The sequence below is a fragment of the Onychomys torridus genome, chromosome 7 (genome assembly GCF_903995425.1).
Source record: "Onychomys torridus chromosome 7, mOncTor1.1, whole genome shotgun sequence".
NCBI classification, from domain to species: Eukaryota; Metazoa; Chordata; class Mammalia; order Rodentia; family Cricetidae; genus Onychomys; species Onychomys torridus.
The window spans coordinates 51,120,302-51,138,972 of NC_050449.1; the positions used below are offsets into that span (position 1 = coordinate 51,120,302).

Below are 18,671 nucleotides of genomic sequence, written 5' to 3' on the forward strand. Positions count from 1 at the left end.
GTGTGAGTATCTGCCTGCATTATATATTGTGTACCACATGTGTGCCTGGTGCCCAGGGAGGCCAGAAGAGGGCATTGGATCCCATGGGACTGGAGCTGCAGTCAGTGTAAGCCCTCTAGAAGAATAGCCAGTCTTCTAGACCTTGAGCCATCTTTCCAGCCCAAGGGGGAAATTTTTATTTTATTTTATTTCATTTTTTGAGAAAAGGATCTCAAAAATGTAGACCAGGCTGGCCTTGGACTCACAGATCTGTTAGCATGTGTCACCACACCTTGTCCAGGCTTGAAGGAAAAAAAACAAAAAACAAGAAAATTTAAGAATCATAAAAATTTTTTTCCCCAAATATGAGCTTGAGAGGATGCTTTTATTAGAGTTTGAAAGAAAATCCCTATCTCAGCAGCCACCCAGTGGAGGAAAATGGAAGAAAGAAGGGGAAAAGTCATGCCATTGGAGTTGCCAGCATAGATCTCCTCCACGTGGTAGCAGACAGCCGTATGGCAGGAGAGAGCTTTAGAAAAAGAATAAGGATCCTTTCTGACTCTTGAGACAAGGGCTGTGTAGTCCTGGCTAGCTTTTAACTCTCTGTACAAGCCATGCTAGCCTCAGAGTTGTGGTGATCCTGCCTCTGCTCCCTGGGGTAGGGTTCTAGGCAGGAGCCACAATGTCTTGCTGTTTCTCCCTCCTTCCTATCACCCATTGTACTCACGATCTGGACCCTGGTTATCACTTTATTTTCCTGATGGCCCTCTACAAGCGTTCTTTCCTATCTAATACTGTAGGCAACATTGGAGGTTCTTCCTGAGGATGACATCACATTTTCGTAGCTGAGATGCCTTTCTCCCTACTGTTCTCTACTTGATTCGCTCTTACTGTCTCCCACCGTGTACACCCTAGACATAGCTTCAACCATTCATATGCAGTATGAATTCATGGATTTTGTTTCTGGGCTCTCCAGTGCCCTGTGCTTATCTCTGTCCTGGTATTGACACTTGATTGTTTACATTTGTCTTTTCCAATGCTTAGACTGAGTTGTTTATAAGTATGTACTGTACTCGTGTATGTCCTGCTCCTAGCCCAGGGCTTACCACATAGTAAGGACACTATATATGCTTGTTGAATGAGCAAGTGGGTGAAAGAATTTTAAAAAGCTACTAACAGTCTTAAAATCTAAGATGGCTATAGAGTTTAGTTATTAACACTTCTCTCTAAAGGCCGGTAGGGTGTGAGTTAAAAGTTGGTGGCTGAGCACTGTCTTTAAATGCTCTGCTACCTTTCCTAGTTTTCACTTCTCATGACTCCCTGAAGTGCAGCTTTGCAGAGGGGTAACTGATTTCCATTAATCCCAGTTTCATCCTTACCACTTTCCTCTTGCTATTATAATTTTGAGACTTGTACTTTTGTGTATTGCAGGGCAGGTGATATTATAGAATTAAAAATTCTGGAGATACCAGGCCCTGGAGACAAGCAGCAGTTTGGAGACCTTCATCAGACAGAATTAGGCCCTTCTGGTGTTGGGTACCAAGTGGGTATCAATCAGAATGGTACGGGCAAGGTGGTCAAGAAGCCAACCTCTTCCAGTAGTACCCCTCAGAACATCCCTAAGAGGACAGACGTGAAGAGCCAGGATGTTGCCGTTTCTCCTCAGCAGCAGCAGTGTTCGAAGAGTTATGTGGACAGGCACATGGAATCCTTGAGTCAGTCCAAAAGTTTCCGTCGTCGGCACAACTCTTGTAAGTACAGTCAGATTGCTGTTCCTCATGACCTAGTATTTCAGTGTTGAAAGCCCTTGCCTGCTGTTGCTCTTTAAGTGACTCCCTTATTTTATGAAAAGGAGCAGTGCCGGAGTTTCACAAAATATAGTATGCATCTGTTTCTAGGGCTGGTCCCTTAAGATGCCAAGGAAGAGAAACCGAGTCATCGGAGGTGTCCCTAAGCTTCTCGCCAGCTCTTCCACTTTTCTTCCTTCGGGAAGATTTGAGGATCTCTACTGTGTTGGTGTTTTGAATCTAATAACCGATGGTGGTTGTGATGTCTGAATTGACTCTGCTTGGGCTGTTGCAGTTAATTCTTGAGTAAGATTCTGTTCTCAGAGAGGAGGGGCTAGTGTAGGCATCACTCTTGCCATCACTTCTGACATTCTGATTCTTTTATTTGTTTGTTGAGGTACTGTGGATTGAACTCAGAGCTTTGTGCATACCTGGCAAGCATTCTGCCACCAAGCTCCATCCCTAGCCCAAACTCTTTTATTTTCATTTCTTTTTAAAGCACAGTTATTTATGTGTATGTGTGCATGTAAATGCAGGTGGAGGTCAGAGCACAAACTGTAGGAGTTGGGTCTCTTCTTCCATCATGTGAGTCCTGGGGATCAAACTCAGGTTGACAGGATTGGTGTCCAGCACCTTTATATTCTGAACTCTCCCACTAGCCCTCAAACTGATCATTTAAACTTTGTTGTGTTTACTGTCTCCACTAGAACATAACTGAGAGCATATACTGGTATACATTGATCTCCAATTTTGTTTGCTAGTGACAGATTGTTGAATTCCACGTGTTGAACCGTAGATTATAGAACCTAGATGGATTACTAGAACCTGTAATTTTTTTTTTTTTTTTTTTTTTTTTTTTTGGTGTGGGGGGGTGGTTTTTGGTTTTTTTGAGACAGGGTTTCCCTATATAATTTTTGTGCCTGTCCTGGATCTCGCTCTGTAGATCAGGCTGGCCTCGAACTCACAGAGAACTGCCTGGCTCTGCCTCTCAAGTGCTGGGATTAAAGGTGTGAGCTACTACTACCCAGCTAGAACCTGTAATGTTTTTTAACATGTCTACTAGAGTAATGTAATTTTGACACATAACAGATTTGTTTACATCTGTTAATGTTCCTTAAATACACATGAATGCTCTTTTAATAATTCCTGTAGATGTAATTCTAAACAGTCTTATTAAATAAGAAACACAGAGCCAAATAAAGAGTTAAAAGCCCAAGAGGTCAGAGCACTGGAAAATAGCCTTTAGTTTACCAGACACTGCCGTCCTTCACCTGAGAAAAGAGAGCTACTTCCTGTGTGTCTGTATTTTTATTGACTTTCTGTTCTGCCTTCATTGGTTCTAAACCCAACCACATGACTTCTTCATCACTGCCTATCTATACAGACCTCCAGGTCTCTATGGTTAGTAGTTGGATTAAAGATGTGTGTCACCAAGCTGTCTGTGTCCTTGAACACACAGACTTTGCCTGGCATGTGATCGGATTGAGGGCGTGTGCTACCACTGCCATACTTTTCTGCTAAATGGCTTGCTATTAGCTCAGACCCCAAGGCAACTTCATTTATTAACATACAAATAAAATCACATTTCAGCACAAATAAAATATCACCATAAATTCCTTCTAGGGAGGCTGTATAGTCAGCTTGATGGTTAAGAGCACTCGTTCTTATAGAAGACCCTGTTTTGATTCCTAGCACCCAAATGGTTTACAACTGTCTGTAACTCTAGTCCTAGAGAAATCCAATACCCTTTGCTGATTTCCAAAGGCAACCCAGCACACATGTGGTACATGTTATTTATGTACATGTAGGCAAAACACTCATACTCATAAAGTAATAAATACAATTTTAAAAATTACTTCTAGGCCTGGAAAGATAGCTCAATAGCTAAGAGCACTTTTGCTTTTCTTACAGAGGACCTGAGTTCAGTTATCCACACCTAAGTCTGGTAGCTCACAATTGCCTGTAACTCCAGCTCCAACGGCACTCCTCTGGTTTCTTTGGGTAACTGCATACATATATGCATAGATACAATACATATAAATACAAATAAATATTTTTAAAATTACTTCTAAATGATAAATTGTTTGTCTTAGTTATGGTTACTATTACTGTGATGGAACACCAAAGCAACTTGGGTAGGAAAGGGTTTATTTAGCTTATACTTCCACATCATTGTTTATCATTAAGGAAGTCAGGACAGGAACTTAAGTAAGGCAAGAACCTGGAGGCAGGAGCTGATGCAGAGGCCACAGAGGAGTGCTGCTTACTGGCTTGTTCCTCATGGCTTGTTCAGCCTGTCCTCCCATAGAATTCAGGACCACCAGCCCAGGGATGATACCGCCCAGAACGTCCACCATCAGTCACTAACTTAAGAAGATGCCCTAAGCTCACCCACATCCCGATTCCATGGAGGCATTTTCCCAATTGAGGTTCCCCCCAGCCTGTGTCAGGTTGACACAGAACTATCCAGCACACTGCTCCTCCTCCTCCTCCTCTTCTTCTTCCTTCCTCTTCTTCCTCCTCCTCCTCCTTCTTCTTAAAAAAGATTTATTATGTATACAGTATTCTGTCTGCATATATTCTTGCACATCAGAAGAGGGCACCAGATCTCATTACAGATGGTTGTGAGCCACTGTGTGGTTGCTGGGAATTGAACTCAGGACCTCTGGAAGAGCAGTCAGTGCTTTTAACCTCTGAGCCATCTCTCTAGCCTTATACTATTCTTAATTTTACTTGCATTTTATACCTAGAAGTTGTGGCAAAATATATTGGAAATTTAATAACTCATATAAACTCATAAACTAGAGTCATGCTAAGGCCAAGGCATTACCTTCTGAAAGGCAGAATTTAGAATGAGCTGCTTTCTGGAGCACACAGTAGAGTTGATTACAAAAAGTTCCAGATGCCACCTACTGTCCTTTGAGCTCCTTGTTTGTCTCTGTGGTCTTGTAAGGTTTTAGTGTGCTGCTTCAGTTCTAGCTTGTGTGTCAGAGCTAACATTTTAAGTCACAGGAATACTTTGGGCTGAAGAGAGGGCTCAGCCGTTAAGAGCACTGGCTGCTTTCCAGAGGACCCAGGTTCAATTCCCAGCACCCATGTTAACTCACAACAATCTGTAACTGCAGTTCCAGGGGATCCAATACCCTCACACAGACACACTTGCAAACAAAACACCAATGCACATAAAGTAAAAATAAATTATACAAAACAAAATGCCTACTTTAAGTGGAAAAATAGTAAAAAAGGCATTTCTAGGCAATTTAAATACCTATAAGCAATTGTATTACTTGGTGATGGCTTGAACCAAGAGACTGAAATGCATGGAGTAGTACTTCTGTATCCTGAGAAAAAGTTAAAATGGCTTGGATAGAGAATGACTCATTCCACTTAGATTCTAACTTTTTTTGAATAAAGTACATATTTTATTCAGGTTGCCCTTGTTTTTACCTGTTGCCATCATTCATTACATTTAGAAGTTATTAATTTTGGATTGACATTTTTTTTATAGATTTATTTTATTTTGGTATATGTGTGAACAAGATTTATTTTATTTTGGGGTGGTGGTGGTGGTGGTGGTGTGTGTGTGTGTGTGCGCACCCAAGGAGGTCAGAAAAGGATATCAGAACCCTTAAAGCTGGAGTTACAATCAGTTGTGACCTGCTAGCATCTTCTGGAAGAGCAGCATCCACTCTTAATCACTGAGCCATCTCTCCAGCCATAGACTTTACTATTTTTGTTGACAGATAGTTTTGATACATACTGGTCAGGTATTTTGTAGAAAGTCCCTCAGTTGATAATTTTCTTATAATTAGATTAGTAGGTTTTTTGGGGGGTGGAGGGAGAGAAAAACACAAAAGCTAAAATACTGTTTTTATTACATTGTATCAGGGGTATGTACAATGACCATAATTTATGATTTCCACCATGACTTTGGTCATCTTATTAAAATAGCATGTCAAGTTTCTCCTTTGGAAAATAATTCTGTGTAGCCCACATCCAAAGAGTAAACAATGTTTCTTCTCCTTGGCAGTAGTGTTTCCACAAATTATTTGGAATTGCCTATACCAGAGATTCCCTACCCCATGTATTTATTTATGCCTTTTTTTTCCTTTTGTTGAGTCAGGATCTTATTATGTAGCTGTTAGCTGGCTACGAACTCATTATGTAAACAAAGCTAGCCTAGAACTCGCAGCGCTCTGAATGTCTCGGCCTCCTGAGTGTTGGCTTATTGAGTCATTTATAGTAGTAGAGTTTGACTCATAGGTGTTTATTTTGTCCTTGGCTCATTGTGTTTGTGCCTGTGGTGTACCATATGTGTTTGTGCACATGTGTGTGCATGTGTCTGAACATCTGTATGTGCTAGTAGAAGCCGAAGGTTGACATTAAGTATTTTCTTCTATCACACTTTCCAGCTTACCTTATTTTTTGAGACCGTTTCTCACTAAAGCTGGAGTCCACCAATTGACCACATTGGCTAGTCACTGAGCTGGAATTTCAGATGTGGTCTTGTGGGGTTGGGGATGGGGTGCTAGGGACCTGAATTAAAGCCCTGATGTTTGCACTTTACACACTGAGACGTCTCCTCAGCCCCTACTTTATTATTATTTGGTTGGTGTTGGAGATTAAACTCAGGGCATTGCAGGTTGTTGCGAGTGGTATCCCTAGCTACTATGTGCCATTTGGTGCCAGATATTTCAGCTTTGGTTATAGAAACACTTTTTTATTGTATCATATCCCTTTGACATACTACTGACATAGGGAAATGTTTTTTCCCTATTTTATGACACTAAAGATAACTCAAGGCTTATCATGTATATTTTCTGCTTTAGCCCTGAAATGAATTGGGAGGAATGTTTGCTTTTTTGGAAAACAGTATTTAAAAAATCAAAATGTGGACTTTGCTCATTGCCAACCACTGTCATCCTTATAACTGACAGCAAAGAAACAAATATATATACATATATTTAGTTTTGCTGTTTTGTCTTACTAAGAACCCCTAACTGGTCTGGAACTCAAAGAGACTCACCTGTCTCTGCCTCTTGAGTGCTGGATTTAAAAGTGTGTGTGGCTGTTTTGCCTGCATGTATGTATGTGCACCTTATGCCTGGTTGGTGCCTGAGGAGGTCAGAAGAGTGCATTGGATACCCTGGGACTTGAGCTAAGATGGTCGTGAGCTGCTGTGTGGGTGCTGGGAACAGAGCCTGGACCTCTGGAAGGCAGACAGTGCTCTTTACTGCTGAGCCAACTCTGAAGCCCTCTTTTCTGTTCTTGTAAGTCTTCTTCCAAGGTGAGCTATAAATTGAAGAATTTGTTGGTTCTAGTTAGCTAATCCAACACTGATAAGATTTAGAATACGTACATCTTGTCAGGCAGTGGTGGTTCATACCTTTGATCCCAGCACTTGAGTCAGAGGCAGTCAGATCTCTCTTAAGTTCAAGGCCAACCTGGTCTATAGATTGAGTTCCAGAACAGCCAAGGCTACACAGAGAAACTGTCTTGGGGGTGTGGGGAGGGAGCACATCTTCATGTCTTCTTGGGTTGGGTGAGAATGGGTTTAAAGAATAATTTCTGTGACTGTCAAAAAACTTAACAAATAAGTCAATGGATCAACCATCTGGTCCAGGTTACAGGAGACCTCTTATTAAGTGTATAGATCATTGTATGAGTAAAAATCATATTTGTCATGCTGGTAGTGTAGCTTAGTTGCTAGAGAGCATGCCTAGCAGGAAAATCTGGATTAGATCCCCAGTGCTACATAAACTAGACTTTGGTGTTATGCAATTGAGAGGTAGAAGTTCAAGGGCATTGTGTCATGGGTGCAAATTAATAAATTTAAAATTAAAAAATCATATTTTTAAAATCCCATGTCAGCTGAAAATAGTGACTCTTAGGGACAGATTAAAAATACTCTTGAAATCACATTACAATCATAAATGTGACAGTCATTGGCTACATACTATTAAATGGTTACGGCTCTCTTGCTCATAGGACATGAAAGTAGGTAGTTGGCCTTGAGCCCATTTTTATAAAAGCAGAGGTTGTCTTACAGATAACGACATTTTGGGGGCTCACAGTGCATGTAATTTCAGCTCTAGAGGATCTAATGCTTTCTGTTGGCTTCTTAGACACACACACCCTCACGCCCTCCCAGACACACATATACACAAAATTAGAAGTACATTAAAATCATAGGTACAATATTAAGTCTACTTGGCACTAGGTTTCCCCTTCCTGTTTTGAAGATAGAAATTGGGAAGTATAATTAAACCTTTTAAAGATGTTGGATGTGCCGGGCGGTGGTGGTGCACGCCTGTAATCCCAGCACTCAGGAGGCAGAGGCAGGTGGATCTCTGTGAGTTCGAGGCCAGCCTGGTGTCTACAGAGATAGTCCAGGACAGGCTCCAAAGTTACAGAGAAACCCCGTCTCGAAAAAACAAAACAAAACAAAAAAAGTTGGGTAAACTTGTTGCAGCATGGCTGGGCTTTAGTAGACTGTTAGATTTGGTAGTCATCTGCAGCTGGAACTTACGATTCCATTGTTCTTCAGAAGTCTTCTTGACTTTTTATCTCTTCAGATGTGCTTCATCCATTTCCCATTCTAGAAAGTGCAGGGCTATGATTTAGGAAATAGCCAGAATGTCTCTAATATTGTCAGGCTTTCTGTCATAAATTCTGAGTCTAGAACTAAAATATTTCAGTTTGACTATTGGGTATCCTTTAGAACCTTAAGTGTAGGACAATGTCTTTTACAATAGATGTATGACAGAAGCCAGTTAGTGACTCTGAGGGTTACACAACAGGGGGTTTGTTACAAAGTGTCCTGGCCAAAGGGCCTGGGTATCAGAGGCTGGCAGGAACATGGCACAGGAAAGCCAGCTTCAGTCGTACATGCTTGGCTCTTGTTTGAAAGGTATACAAACCTGGGAAGTACTGTTTATCTTTTCCAAGGGAAGTTCCTTGTTCTTTCAGTGGCCAGAGGCCAGCTTGCTTAATGCACAGCCAGACCCATGGGCTAAGTGAGCCAAGTACTGAGCAAGCTTATTTGCAAAGAACTTCCAAGTATTTTGTACTGAAGTAAGTATGAGGAAATGGGAGGCTAAGAGAATTGACTATCTTACCTGCTTTTCAGTTTAAAAAAAAAAAAACAAAACGTTTTGTTTTTCTGGTCATTTTTTCCTGACTTGGGATATCAGTATTTTCATGGAAAAAAAATATTGACAGTATTGAAAAAAATAGATCATACTTAGTTTAGAGTATGGCTCTTGAATGAAGAGTCTTGTGGAGAGAACACAAGCAATAGATACTTGAAAGCTAAATAAACAGCTCTGAGTACAAGTTAATTTTTTTTTTTTCTTGGAGATGAGGACCGAACCCAGGGCCTTGTGCTTGCTCGGCAAGTGCTCTACCACTGAGCTAAATCCCCAACCCCACAAAGTTAAATTTGTAGAGTTCTACAGCCAAGACAGAAATAGTGTCTAGTGCCCAGAATCTTCAGGGCACACAGCATTTCCTGTCATGAACTGTGCTGCCTCTGTAGTGGGGTGTTTTGTCAGCATGCTGAGAAAGCTTTGCAGGGGTTTTCTTTGATTTTGTACTTGGCATTTCAGTAACTATTATCTAGGACAATATTGAACACACACTATTTATAAACTTGTTGACTGATACTACTTCATTAAGTTTCTTGTATTAAGTTTATACATTTCTGTGATAGTCATAAGAGCTCTTGATTAGCTCAAAACTTACTAACTTTTACCCCACATTTGTATTATACACATTAGATATGAGACGTAAAATACAAATTAGCTGAGTATAGTGGTGGATGCCTGTTTGCTGGGAGGGTTGAAGACAGGAAGATCCTGAGATCTAATCTAACCTTGGCTACGGAGAGCCTGTTTCAACAATAGCAATAAACCAAATTAAAAAGAATTAGTCTAGAAGCCAGGCATAATATACATGCCTTTAATCCCAGCACCTGTGAGGCAGGGGCAGAGAGATATCTGTGAATTCAAGGCCAACCTCGTCTACTGTTCCAGAACAATAGGGGATACATCAAGAGACCCTGCCTGGGGAAAAAAAAAAAGAATTAGACTAGACCATGTGGCATACAGAGTTGGGACATGACGTAAATAGATAAGACACGGGGGACAAGGATTTGTCCCGAGAACCTACTCCCTTCAGTTAGATCCAGCTTCCTCAGTTCTATCCCTTCCCAGTAGTCCATCAAATTGTTAACGGATTGATGAGGTTGGGGTCTCAGTGTCTGATCACTTTCCCAAAGCCCCACATCTCAAGTTGATGCTTTGAGATCAAACCTCCAACACATGAGTCTTTGAAGGTCATTCCAAGCCCAGTTAATAAGGCAGATGGAAAATATCTTAGGCTTTACAGACTACAATCTTCATCTCAAATACTTAATTTTGCCTTTGTAACAAAAAACAAAACACCAACAAAACTGCCTTAGACCATTTGTAGACAGATGAATATTACTGTGTTTCTGAAACCTTATTTACAGAAACAGCCAGGTTGGATTTGACCTTTAGATGATACTTTGTAGACTCTCAGTATATGATATATTCAAGATAAAGATTATTAGTGGTAGTCAGTGTGGATTTATATACAGAATAAGCTTGTTATTTTTTAATTGGGAGGTGCCTCTTCCACCCATTGCTGAGGATTAAACCCATTGCTTCATGCATACTAGGTAAATGCTCTGCCAACAAGTTACTGAGCAGTGTAGATGAATTTCTAAATGGTCTTACTAAATAAAAAACAGAGCCAAATATAGGGGTGAAAGCTTTAGAGAAAGATCAGGGAAATAGGGGAAGCCACAGCTAACCTTACCTCACCAACTCTGCAGCTTCCAAATGTGAGTTACTTCCTGTCTACCCATGCCTTTATTGCCTTGCTGTTCTGCCCTGTCAGTGGCTTTCTTAGCCCAGCTACCTCATTTCCTCTTCCAACACAACTCTGTCACTTTCTGTCTGTACAGACCTCCAGACCTCTATGGTTGTTACTGGGATTAAAGGTGTGTGTCACCATGCTTGGCTCTGTTCCCTAGTGTGGCCTTGAACACACAGAGATCCTGCCTGCTAAGTGATGAGATTAAGGGCGTGTTCTACGCTGCCTGGCTTCTTTGTTTACTACAATAGCTGGCCTTTTCCCCCTGATCTCCAGGCAAACTTTATTAAAGCACAAATAAAATATCATCTCATTTCAGCACAAATTAAATATACTATAGATGAGATTAATTTTTAAAGACCTCATACTGTCCAGAGAAATCAGTACAAAGAAATAGGGAAAATGATAGTTCTGCAATTTTCTTGTTCACTTGGCAGTAGTAGTATCCTTAAATGCACTTAACAAAAACAAAACTGGAATCTTTTAAAGCCAGGTAATCATTTTTCTGTGCTTTAGTTTAAAATTGGCATATACAGTGTGACTACTTAATGTCACGAAACTGTGTACTTGAAAGTGTTTAGAGGATAGTGCCTGAGCTTGCTCCCCAGTACCACCAGAAAACTCCCCAAATGGTTAAGACAATGTGGGCATGATAGCACAAATCTATAATCTCACCATTTTGGAGGCTGAAACAGGAGGATAACTAGTTTGAAGGTAGCCTGGGATGCCTAACAAAACCCTGTCTCAAACTAAATCTAAGATGATGAAAAGTCTAGGGATTTAGCTCAGTAATGGCGCATGTGCTTAAAATATGCAGGATCTTGGGTTCCCTCCTGAGTACCAACACACACACAGTGATAGCAACAACAGACAGTGGTGGTGATGGGGGTGTGAAAATGGTTATCCATAATGTGTTCCCAACGCCCAGTTATAGCACTCAGCATTCTCTCACTAAATGTTTGGCAAACAATTGAAAATGGAATTTAGTCTAGCCACTTCTTACTTTGTAGTAGTTTATAATCTGTTGTTAATGGTGTCTCTACTCTTTCCCCTCATCATGTTTTGTTTTTTCTCAGGGACCAAAGTCACATATTCCCTGCTGGCACAACTTTTCCATACTGAGACATTAGAACAACATGAGTTATATTTGCATAGTATATACCCTTCAGAATAATGTTAAAATGGCCTCACTAGTGTTGATTAATTTGTTAGTTGTTTATTGACTGCCTAGAAACTGTGCTGTGAACATTTAACTTAATGGAGATTGAAGCCCTAGGAAGTTGAACAGCGAATATATGATTATATATAATTCTTGCTTTTTGTTTTTGTTTTTAAAACGATCTCATGTAGCCTAGGCCAATGGATGACCTTGAGTTTCTGTCCTGCCTCCTCAAATGCTTGGATTACAGGAGTGCCCCACCATTCCCAGTCTTTGTGGTGGTAGGAATTGAACCCAGGGGTTAGTGCATGCATGGCAAGTACTCTGCCATCTGGGCTTCAACTATATCCACAAATTATATAACTGTGCATGTGCATTGTGCATGTATGTATTCATGTGGTAATACGAATGTGTGCATGCCAGTACACATCCACATGTGCATGTTGGTGCCAGAGGTCAACACTGGATATCCTTTTTCATCCCTTTCCGCTTTATTTTTTTGAGACAGAATCTCTGTCACTGAACCTGGAACTCAGTGATTTGGCTAGGCTGGCTGGCTCACCAATAGGCTATCAGGGATCCTTCAGTTACACATGCGTCCACTTTTGCATCCAGCTTTTACATCTGTGCTAGGTGTCCAAACTCAGGTCCTTATGTTTGCTTGCACATACTTTAATGACCGTCATCTCCTCAGCTCCTAGATTATGTAGCATTTTGATGACAAAACTAGATTAAAGATCTCCTAACTCTTGGCACATTGAAAGATTGTGAAAAGGGAACCATACAGTTGAGCTGAAATGAGTTGCCTGCCTGTATGTGTAGGTGTCATTTGTTCTGTGAATGGTTGGTTTGGAGAACTTGACAGGGCTTTCTCTTTGACTGCTCAGAGTAGTGTTGATGGCTATGTAGCAGCCAAGGAGGGTCTAAGAGACAGAGTGGCTGGTTGCTGCAGTGTTGGTATTTATTTTGCTGTGGTCACTTGTTTTTGATCATCCAGAAAATGGTTATGTATAGAAGAGATAAAGTTCTGAGAAAAGAGCTCGTGGTAACCAAAGATTGAAAGACTATCTGGATCTGTTGTCTGGATTCTTACCTGCTGTGATCTAGCCTGAGAGTAAATTAAGTTAGAAGGGACTCCAGTAAGTGCACCGAGAAGAACTGAATAATGTCTCCCTGGGGACCTTTTTTCTTCCTTGGTGGCAGCAGCCATCCTGATCTGAGGACATGCTGCTGCTCTTGCTGCTTCTCTTCTCATTTGATAAGCTTCTGTTGTCTTGTTGGTTGTGCACACCTGTAATCCAAGCTGTTTGGGAGTTCAAGGCCAGCCTGGGGGGTGTATTGGTAACCTCATGGACAAAAAGCTTCTGTTATCACCTCTTCCCTTACGAAAGACAGCACTGATTAAGATTTGCAGGAATATTGTTCGTTTCATGTTTAGTTACTTGAGTGGTTTTTCAAATATATTATTCTATATGAAGTTTGTGCTTTTGCTCTCCTTGCTACCTACTGTGATTTAGAAATACCCTTTGACTCCTGCACACTGACTTTGTTCATTATGTATCCCCCAGGGTCATCTACCTACTGTGATTTAGAAATACCCTTTGACTCCTGCACACTGACTTTGTTCATTATGTATCCCCCAGGGTCATCTAGTAGCAGGCACCCAAATCAGGCAACCCCAAAGAAAAGTGGTTTAAAGAATGGCCAAATGAAGAATAAAGATGATGAGTGCTTTGGAGATGATATTGAGGAGATCCCAGACACAGATTTTGACTTTGAGGGGAACCTGGCCCTTTTTGACAAGGCAGCTGTGTTTGAGGAGATTGACACCTATGAACGGAGAAGTGGCACCCGTTCCCGGGGTGTCCCAAGTGAACGGCCTGCTAGGTACCGCCACGACGAAAACATCCTGGAATCAGAGCCTATTGTCTACCGGAGGATCACAGTACCACACAGTGTCAACAAGGAATTCTGCACAGGTGAGTTACATTGTGTCCACCATGGGCTACTCTTCCTTTTGATTTTGCTTAAAATAGTAAAACTCAGTTGTTTGGAAGTCAGCATTGTTGGGCGGTGGTGGTGCACACCTTCAATCCCAGCACTCAGGAGGCAGAGGCAGGCGTATCTCTGAGTTCAAGGCCAGCCTGGTCTACAGGGTGAGTTCCAGGACAGACACTAAAACTACACAGAGAAACCCTGTCTCAAAAAACAAAAAGAAGGAGGAGGAGTAAGAGGAGGAGGAGGAGGAGTCAGCATCTTGCATTCTTCTTGCATCAGAAATTAGTGACTTAGCGGTTGGTGCAGGGTTACTGTCTTGGGGACAGTGACTAACTTAGCAGTTTCAATACTTGTCCCTTTATGTCCTGTATCTGGCAGATTCTGTGTTAATCTTCAGTCTGGTTTCCCTGATAACTGTCTGTATATTCATCAGAAATGTAGCTCTGCTTACTAGTTATTGGCTGATGCAAGAAGAATTGAAGATGGATAAAATCCATATGCTAAAATTGGAGTTTCAAGGAATTCAACATTTGTTTAGCCTACTGCTTTTATCTCCCAGTAGCCTTGGTCATTGAGAGTTTGGCTGGTTAAAATGCTCACCTAACAAAGTAGTCCCCTTGTAGTTATGAAAGCCACTGTATTATAGTGTAATTCTCTTGCCTTAGTGATTTTCTTTTAGGTAGATTTACTTTTTAATTTGATGTGTGGGTGTTTTGCTTGCATAGATGTCTGTACATGTATGCAGTGCCCTTGGATTTCCTTGGAACTGGAGTTACAGTCAGTTTTGAGCAGCCATGGAGGTGCTGGGCATGCAACCCCAGTCTTGTAGAAGAGCAGTCAGTACTCCAGCCCCTCCCTCAGTTAGTGTCAAGGGTTTGTTTTGTGTTAGACAGGGTCTCACTATGGAGCCCTGGCTGGCCTGGTCTACCAACTGCCTGTTCCTGCTGCAGCTCTGTGCTGTGGTCCCTGTGACTCTGCACAGGTGGTTGGATTATGAAGTATGTGGTTTCCTGGAATTATTTAGACCACAGGAATTCCTGAGTTTGGGAAGATTATGGTCTGTCTTGTAGTTAAGTGACTAAAAAAGTAAGAGTCCATAGTGAGAATGAGGAAAACATTTCAGACCCTGAAGAACCTGAGAAAACATTTCCTAAAGAAACCAAAACAGGTGCTAATTTGTTAATATTGCTGTGCAGATACACTATGATCAAGGCAACTCTTATAAAGTAAAGCGTTTAATTGGAGCTAGCTTACAGTTTCAGAGAAAGTTAGTCCATTATCACTTGGTAGGAAGCATAGCAGTGTGCAGGTAGACATGGTGCTGGAGAAAGAGCTGAGAGTTCTACATCTAGCTCTGGAGGAAGAGAATGTCCCACGAGATCTGGCTTGAGCATTCCGAGACCTCACAACTCACCCTCTAGTGACAAACCTACTCTAACAAGTTCATACCTCCCACTGCCTGGAGCACACCTTTAATCCCAGTACTTGGGAGTCAGGAAGATCTCCAGGTTTGAGTCCCTATGAACCTACCAGGTCATTTTCATTCAAACTACCACATTGTTTTTTTCTATTAGGCACTGCACCTCTCCAACTTTGTTTTCATATAACTCTTATTTTATTTTTTTTGAGCTGAGGATCAAACCCAGGGCCTTGCACTTGCTAGGCAAGTGCTCCTACCACTGAGCTAAATCCCCAACCCCTATCTTTTATTTTTAATGACAGGAATGGAAAGTTCTGTGCTCTTGAAATTATTTTCCTAAAATTGCCACCAAAAAATACACTATAAGCCACATGTGTTGGTTGTGTTTGATCAAGAACTCAGGGATAGCAGCTTGTGCTGTGTAGTGATAAGTGGCATTCTACTAGAGCATGGCAGCAGGGGACAAGAAGCCCAGCAGGCTCTCGCCACCTGGTTTTCTTGTTGTCCCTAACCATGGTTAGGAATAAAGACCCTTTGTTGTGCTAGACACAGAGCAACAGTTACATCACTGAGCAGCTTCTCCTACAGATGATTTTCATTTCCAGAGTCAAAGCACAGTTGTTGTTGGTTTTGGTTTTGGTTTTGGTTTTTCCAGACAAGGTTTCTCTGTGTAATAGCCCTGGATGTCCTGAAACTCTGTGTAGACCAGGCTGCCCTGAAGCTCACAGAGATCCGCCTGCCTCTGCCTCCCAAGTGCTGGGATTAAAGGCATGCTCCACCTCTGCCTGGCAAAGTGGTGCATAACACGTTTTTGAGACAGGATTTCATGTAACCCTGGCTGGTTTTTGTTGTTGTTGTTTCTTTTTCTTTTTTTAATTGATGTGCATGTATTTTGCCTACATTTGGGTGTCAGGTACCTTGGAACTGGAGTTACAGACAGTTGTAAGCTGACATGTGGGTGCTGGGAATTGAACCCAGGTCCTCTGGAAGAACAGCCAGTGCTCTTAACTGCTGAGCCATCTCTCTAGCCCCCCCCACCCCTGAGCAATATTCAAATACTGAAGAGCTGGACATTTTTCAGTTCCAAATGTTAATATCAGAGTAAGACAGTCTGTCCAGAATACTTGGAGAAACAGTCTAGTTGACATACCTTTTCTCTTGTCAATATGGACAAGTTAAGAGAAGACTGCAGTATAAGAAGAGAAATCTGGGAAGCTGGGGAGATGGCTTGGCAGTTCAGAGCACTGACTGCTCTTCCAGAGGTCTTGAGTTCAATTCCCAGCACCATGGTGGCTCACAACCATCTCTAGTGGGATATGTTGCCCTCTTCTGGCATAAAGACGTGCATGCAGATAGAGCACTCATATACATAAAATAAATTAATAAGCCCCCCCCCCCCAAAAAAAAAAGGAGAAATCTAATTAATGGCAAACAGACTGCAGTCTCCAAAAAGTTCTGTCTCAGAAGTGGACCAGTCTAATCAGTAATTTACAGGAGTGGCCTGGAGAGCCCTTCAGTTTAGCCCTGTGGCATTCATGTTTTGAATACCCAATGCTTTCATTTCTTCTGATACCTAGAGTAGTGAAAGAAGAGCAGCATGTTTATTACCCACTTGGTGGTAGCTTGGGTTTAGAATTCTAACAGCTTGCTGCTGATGCTGATGCTGTCCTATATATTCCTGCTAAGTGGTGTCATCAGCATATAAGCACTTATTTGGTAATTGCACATACTCCCCTTAACACTCTTCTTCACCAGCAGTGAGAGAGAGAGAGAGAGAGAGAGAGAGAGAGAGAGAGAGAGAGAGAGAGAGAGAGATTGAAGCCAGCCAGCCTGGTATACAGAGCAGTTCCAGAACAGCCAGGGCTACACAGAGAAGCCTGTCTCAAACCAACAAACAACACAAGAAAAAGGCTGTAGTAGGAAGAGCTGGGGACTAGCTTAGCAGTCAAGAGCTTGACTTGCATACTCAAGGCCCTGGGCTCAATCCTCACTCAGCATGAGGATAAGAGTGGGGAGTACTAGGAGATGGAAGAGACCCTGTGTGAGGGAGCAGATAGTAAGTGTGCTAGGTGTTGAAAGGCAGGCAAGCAGGATGGGGTTGAGAGCTTCAGTAAGCAGAACAGAAGCTCATGGGCAGGATTTGCTAGGCTGAGAAGAAGAGGATGTTTATTGATAAACTAGGAAGGAATTGATAACTAGTGTGAGTAAAAAGCTTGGAAGATTGTTCACTAGCTGGTTTGGTTGAGAGTGGAATTTGTAGGGATGACTGGAAGGCACTAAAAATAGCTTTGGACCTGAGCACAGAGAGCCTTGTATATCTTTGCTAGCCTTGTCTACACATTGAGAACAACTGGAGGGTTTTATTTAATTAAAAACAATTTGTAACAATTTGTGTGTGTGTGTGTGTGTGTGTGTGTGTGTGTGTGTGTGTGTGTGTGTGTGTGTTGTGCATGCTCTCCTGCAGTTAGAGTTGCAGAAGTAGTGAGCCTCCTGACATGGGTGCTGGAAACAGTACATGCTCCTAACTGCTGAGCCATCTCTGGTTTCATGGGGAGACTTTACTAACCTCTACCATTTATTTTCTGCTGTCTAGCCTCCTTCTAAGAGGGCAGGTCGGGCCATTGGGCACTGGTGCTGGAGGCATTGATCCTTTGCACCTGTCCATCCTCTCAGCTGTGCTGAAGGATTATCCTCTACCTCTATGCTGTGTCTACTGAGATTAAGAAAGCAGCAAAAACCACACTAACATGTTGATTGTCTTGAAAGGATCCAGTCCCAAGTTTGAGTTAAGCTCTCTGGTTTTAGACCCATTCCTCTGACTTCTGGTCTGCAGGCTCTACTTTGATCTCTGGCCAGAGATGGTTTGTTTCCTCCGTCTTGTGTTTCTTCCCACCCTGGAAAATGGAATCTTTGAGTCTCGATGGGACATCCCCTTCCCTTAGGACAGGTTTGACCATCACTCCTACCTGGCAGTTGTCTTCCATAGTTGGCATTCCATTCTGCCTCTGAGCTCTGGCCACTTTCCCCTGTTTGTTGTTACCAAGAACCTTTCAAGAACCTTCTAGCATTTCCAAGACTAACCGTGTGTTTATCTTGAGAACAGTTAGTCTTACAACTTGGGAGGCTGTGGGAGGAGACTGCTGTAGGTTCCAGGTCAGCTTAAGTTTCACACTGGATTTTAGGACAGTCTAAGCTACAGAAAGAAACTTTGTCTCAAACAAACCAAGTAGTGAGGAAATCTGTTATGCTTGAATGTATATGCTCAGGAAGAATTCGGGAAGAAAATTTGGATTTGAAGAAGCTGCTGAAGTATTTACCGCGGGGAATTTGGAGGCCCCCCTCCCTCAGCAGCTGTTATGCTCTTGAGGCAACTGCTTCTCACTTGGAATCGAATGTCTGATGCAGTGGCACTGAGTCACACCTTATGACC

At 42.0% G+C, this 18,671-nt stretch overlaps 1 protein-coding gene across 2 annotated transcripts in view; it reads left to right on the forward strand.

The window, feature by feature from the left end:
- Edc3 (enhancer of mRNA decapping 3) overlaps nucleotides 1-18,671 on the forward strand; it is a 38,285-nt gene that overhangs the window by 6,259 nt on the left and 13,355 nt on the right. For both annotated transcript variants that reach the window (XM_036194141.1, XM_036194140.1), the window contains exons 3-4: nucleotides 1,411-1,730; nucleotides 13,467-13,802. In XM_036194141.1, the coding sequence (XP_036050034.1) occupies nucleotides 1,411-1,730; nucleotides 13,467-13,802 (656 nt within the window). The remainder of the gene's footprint in view (nucleotides 1-1,410; nucleotides 1,731-13,466; nucleotides 13,803-18,671) is intronic.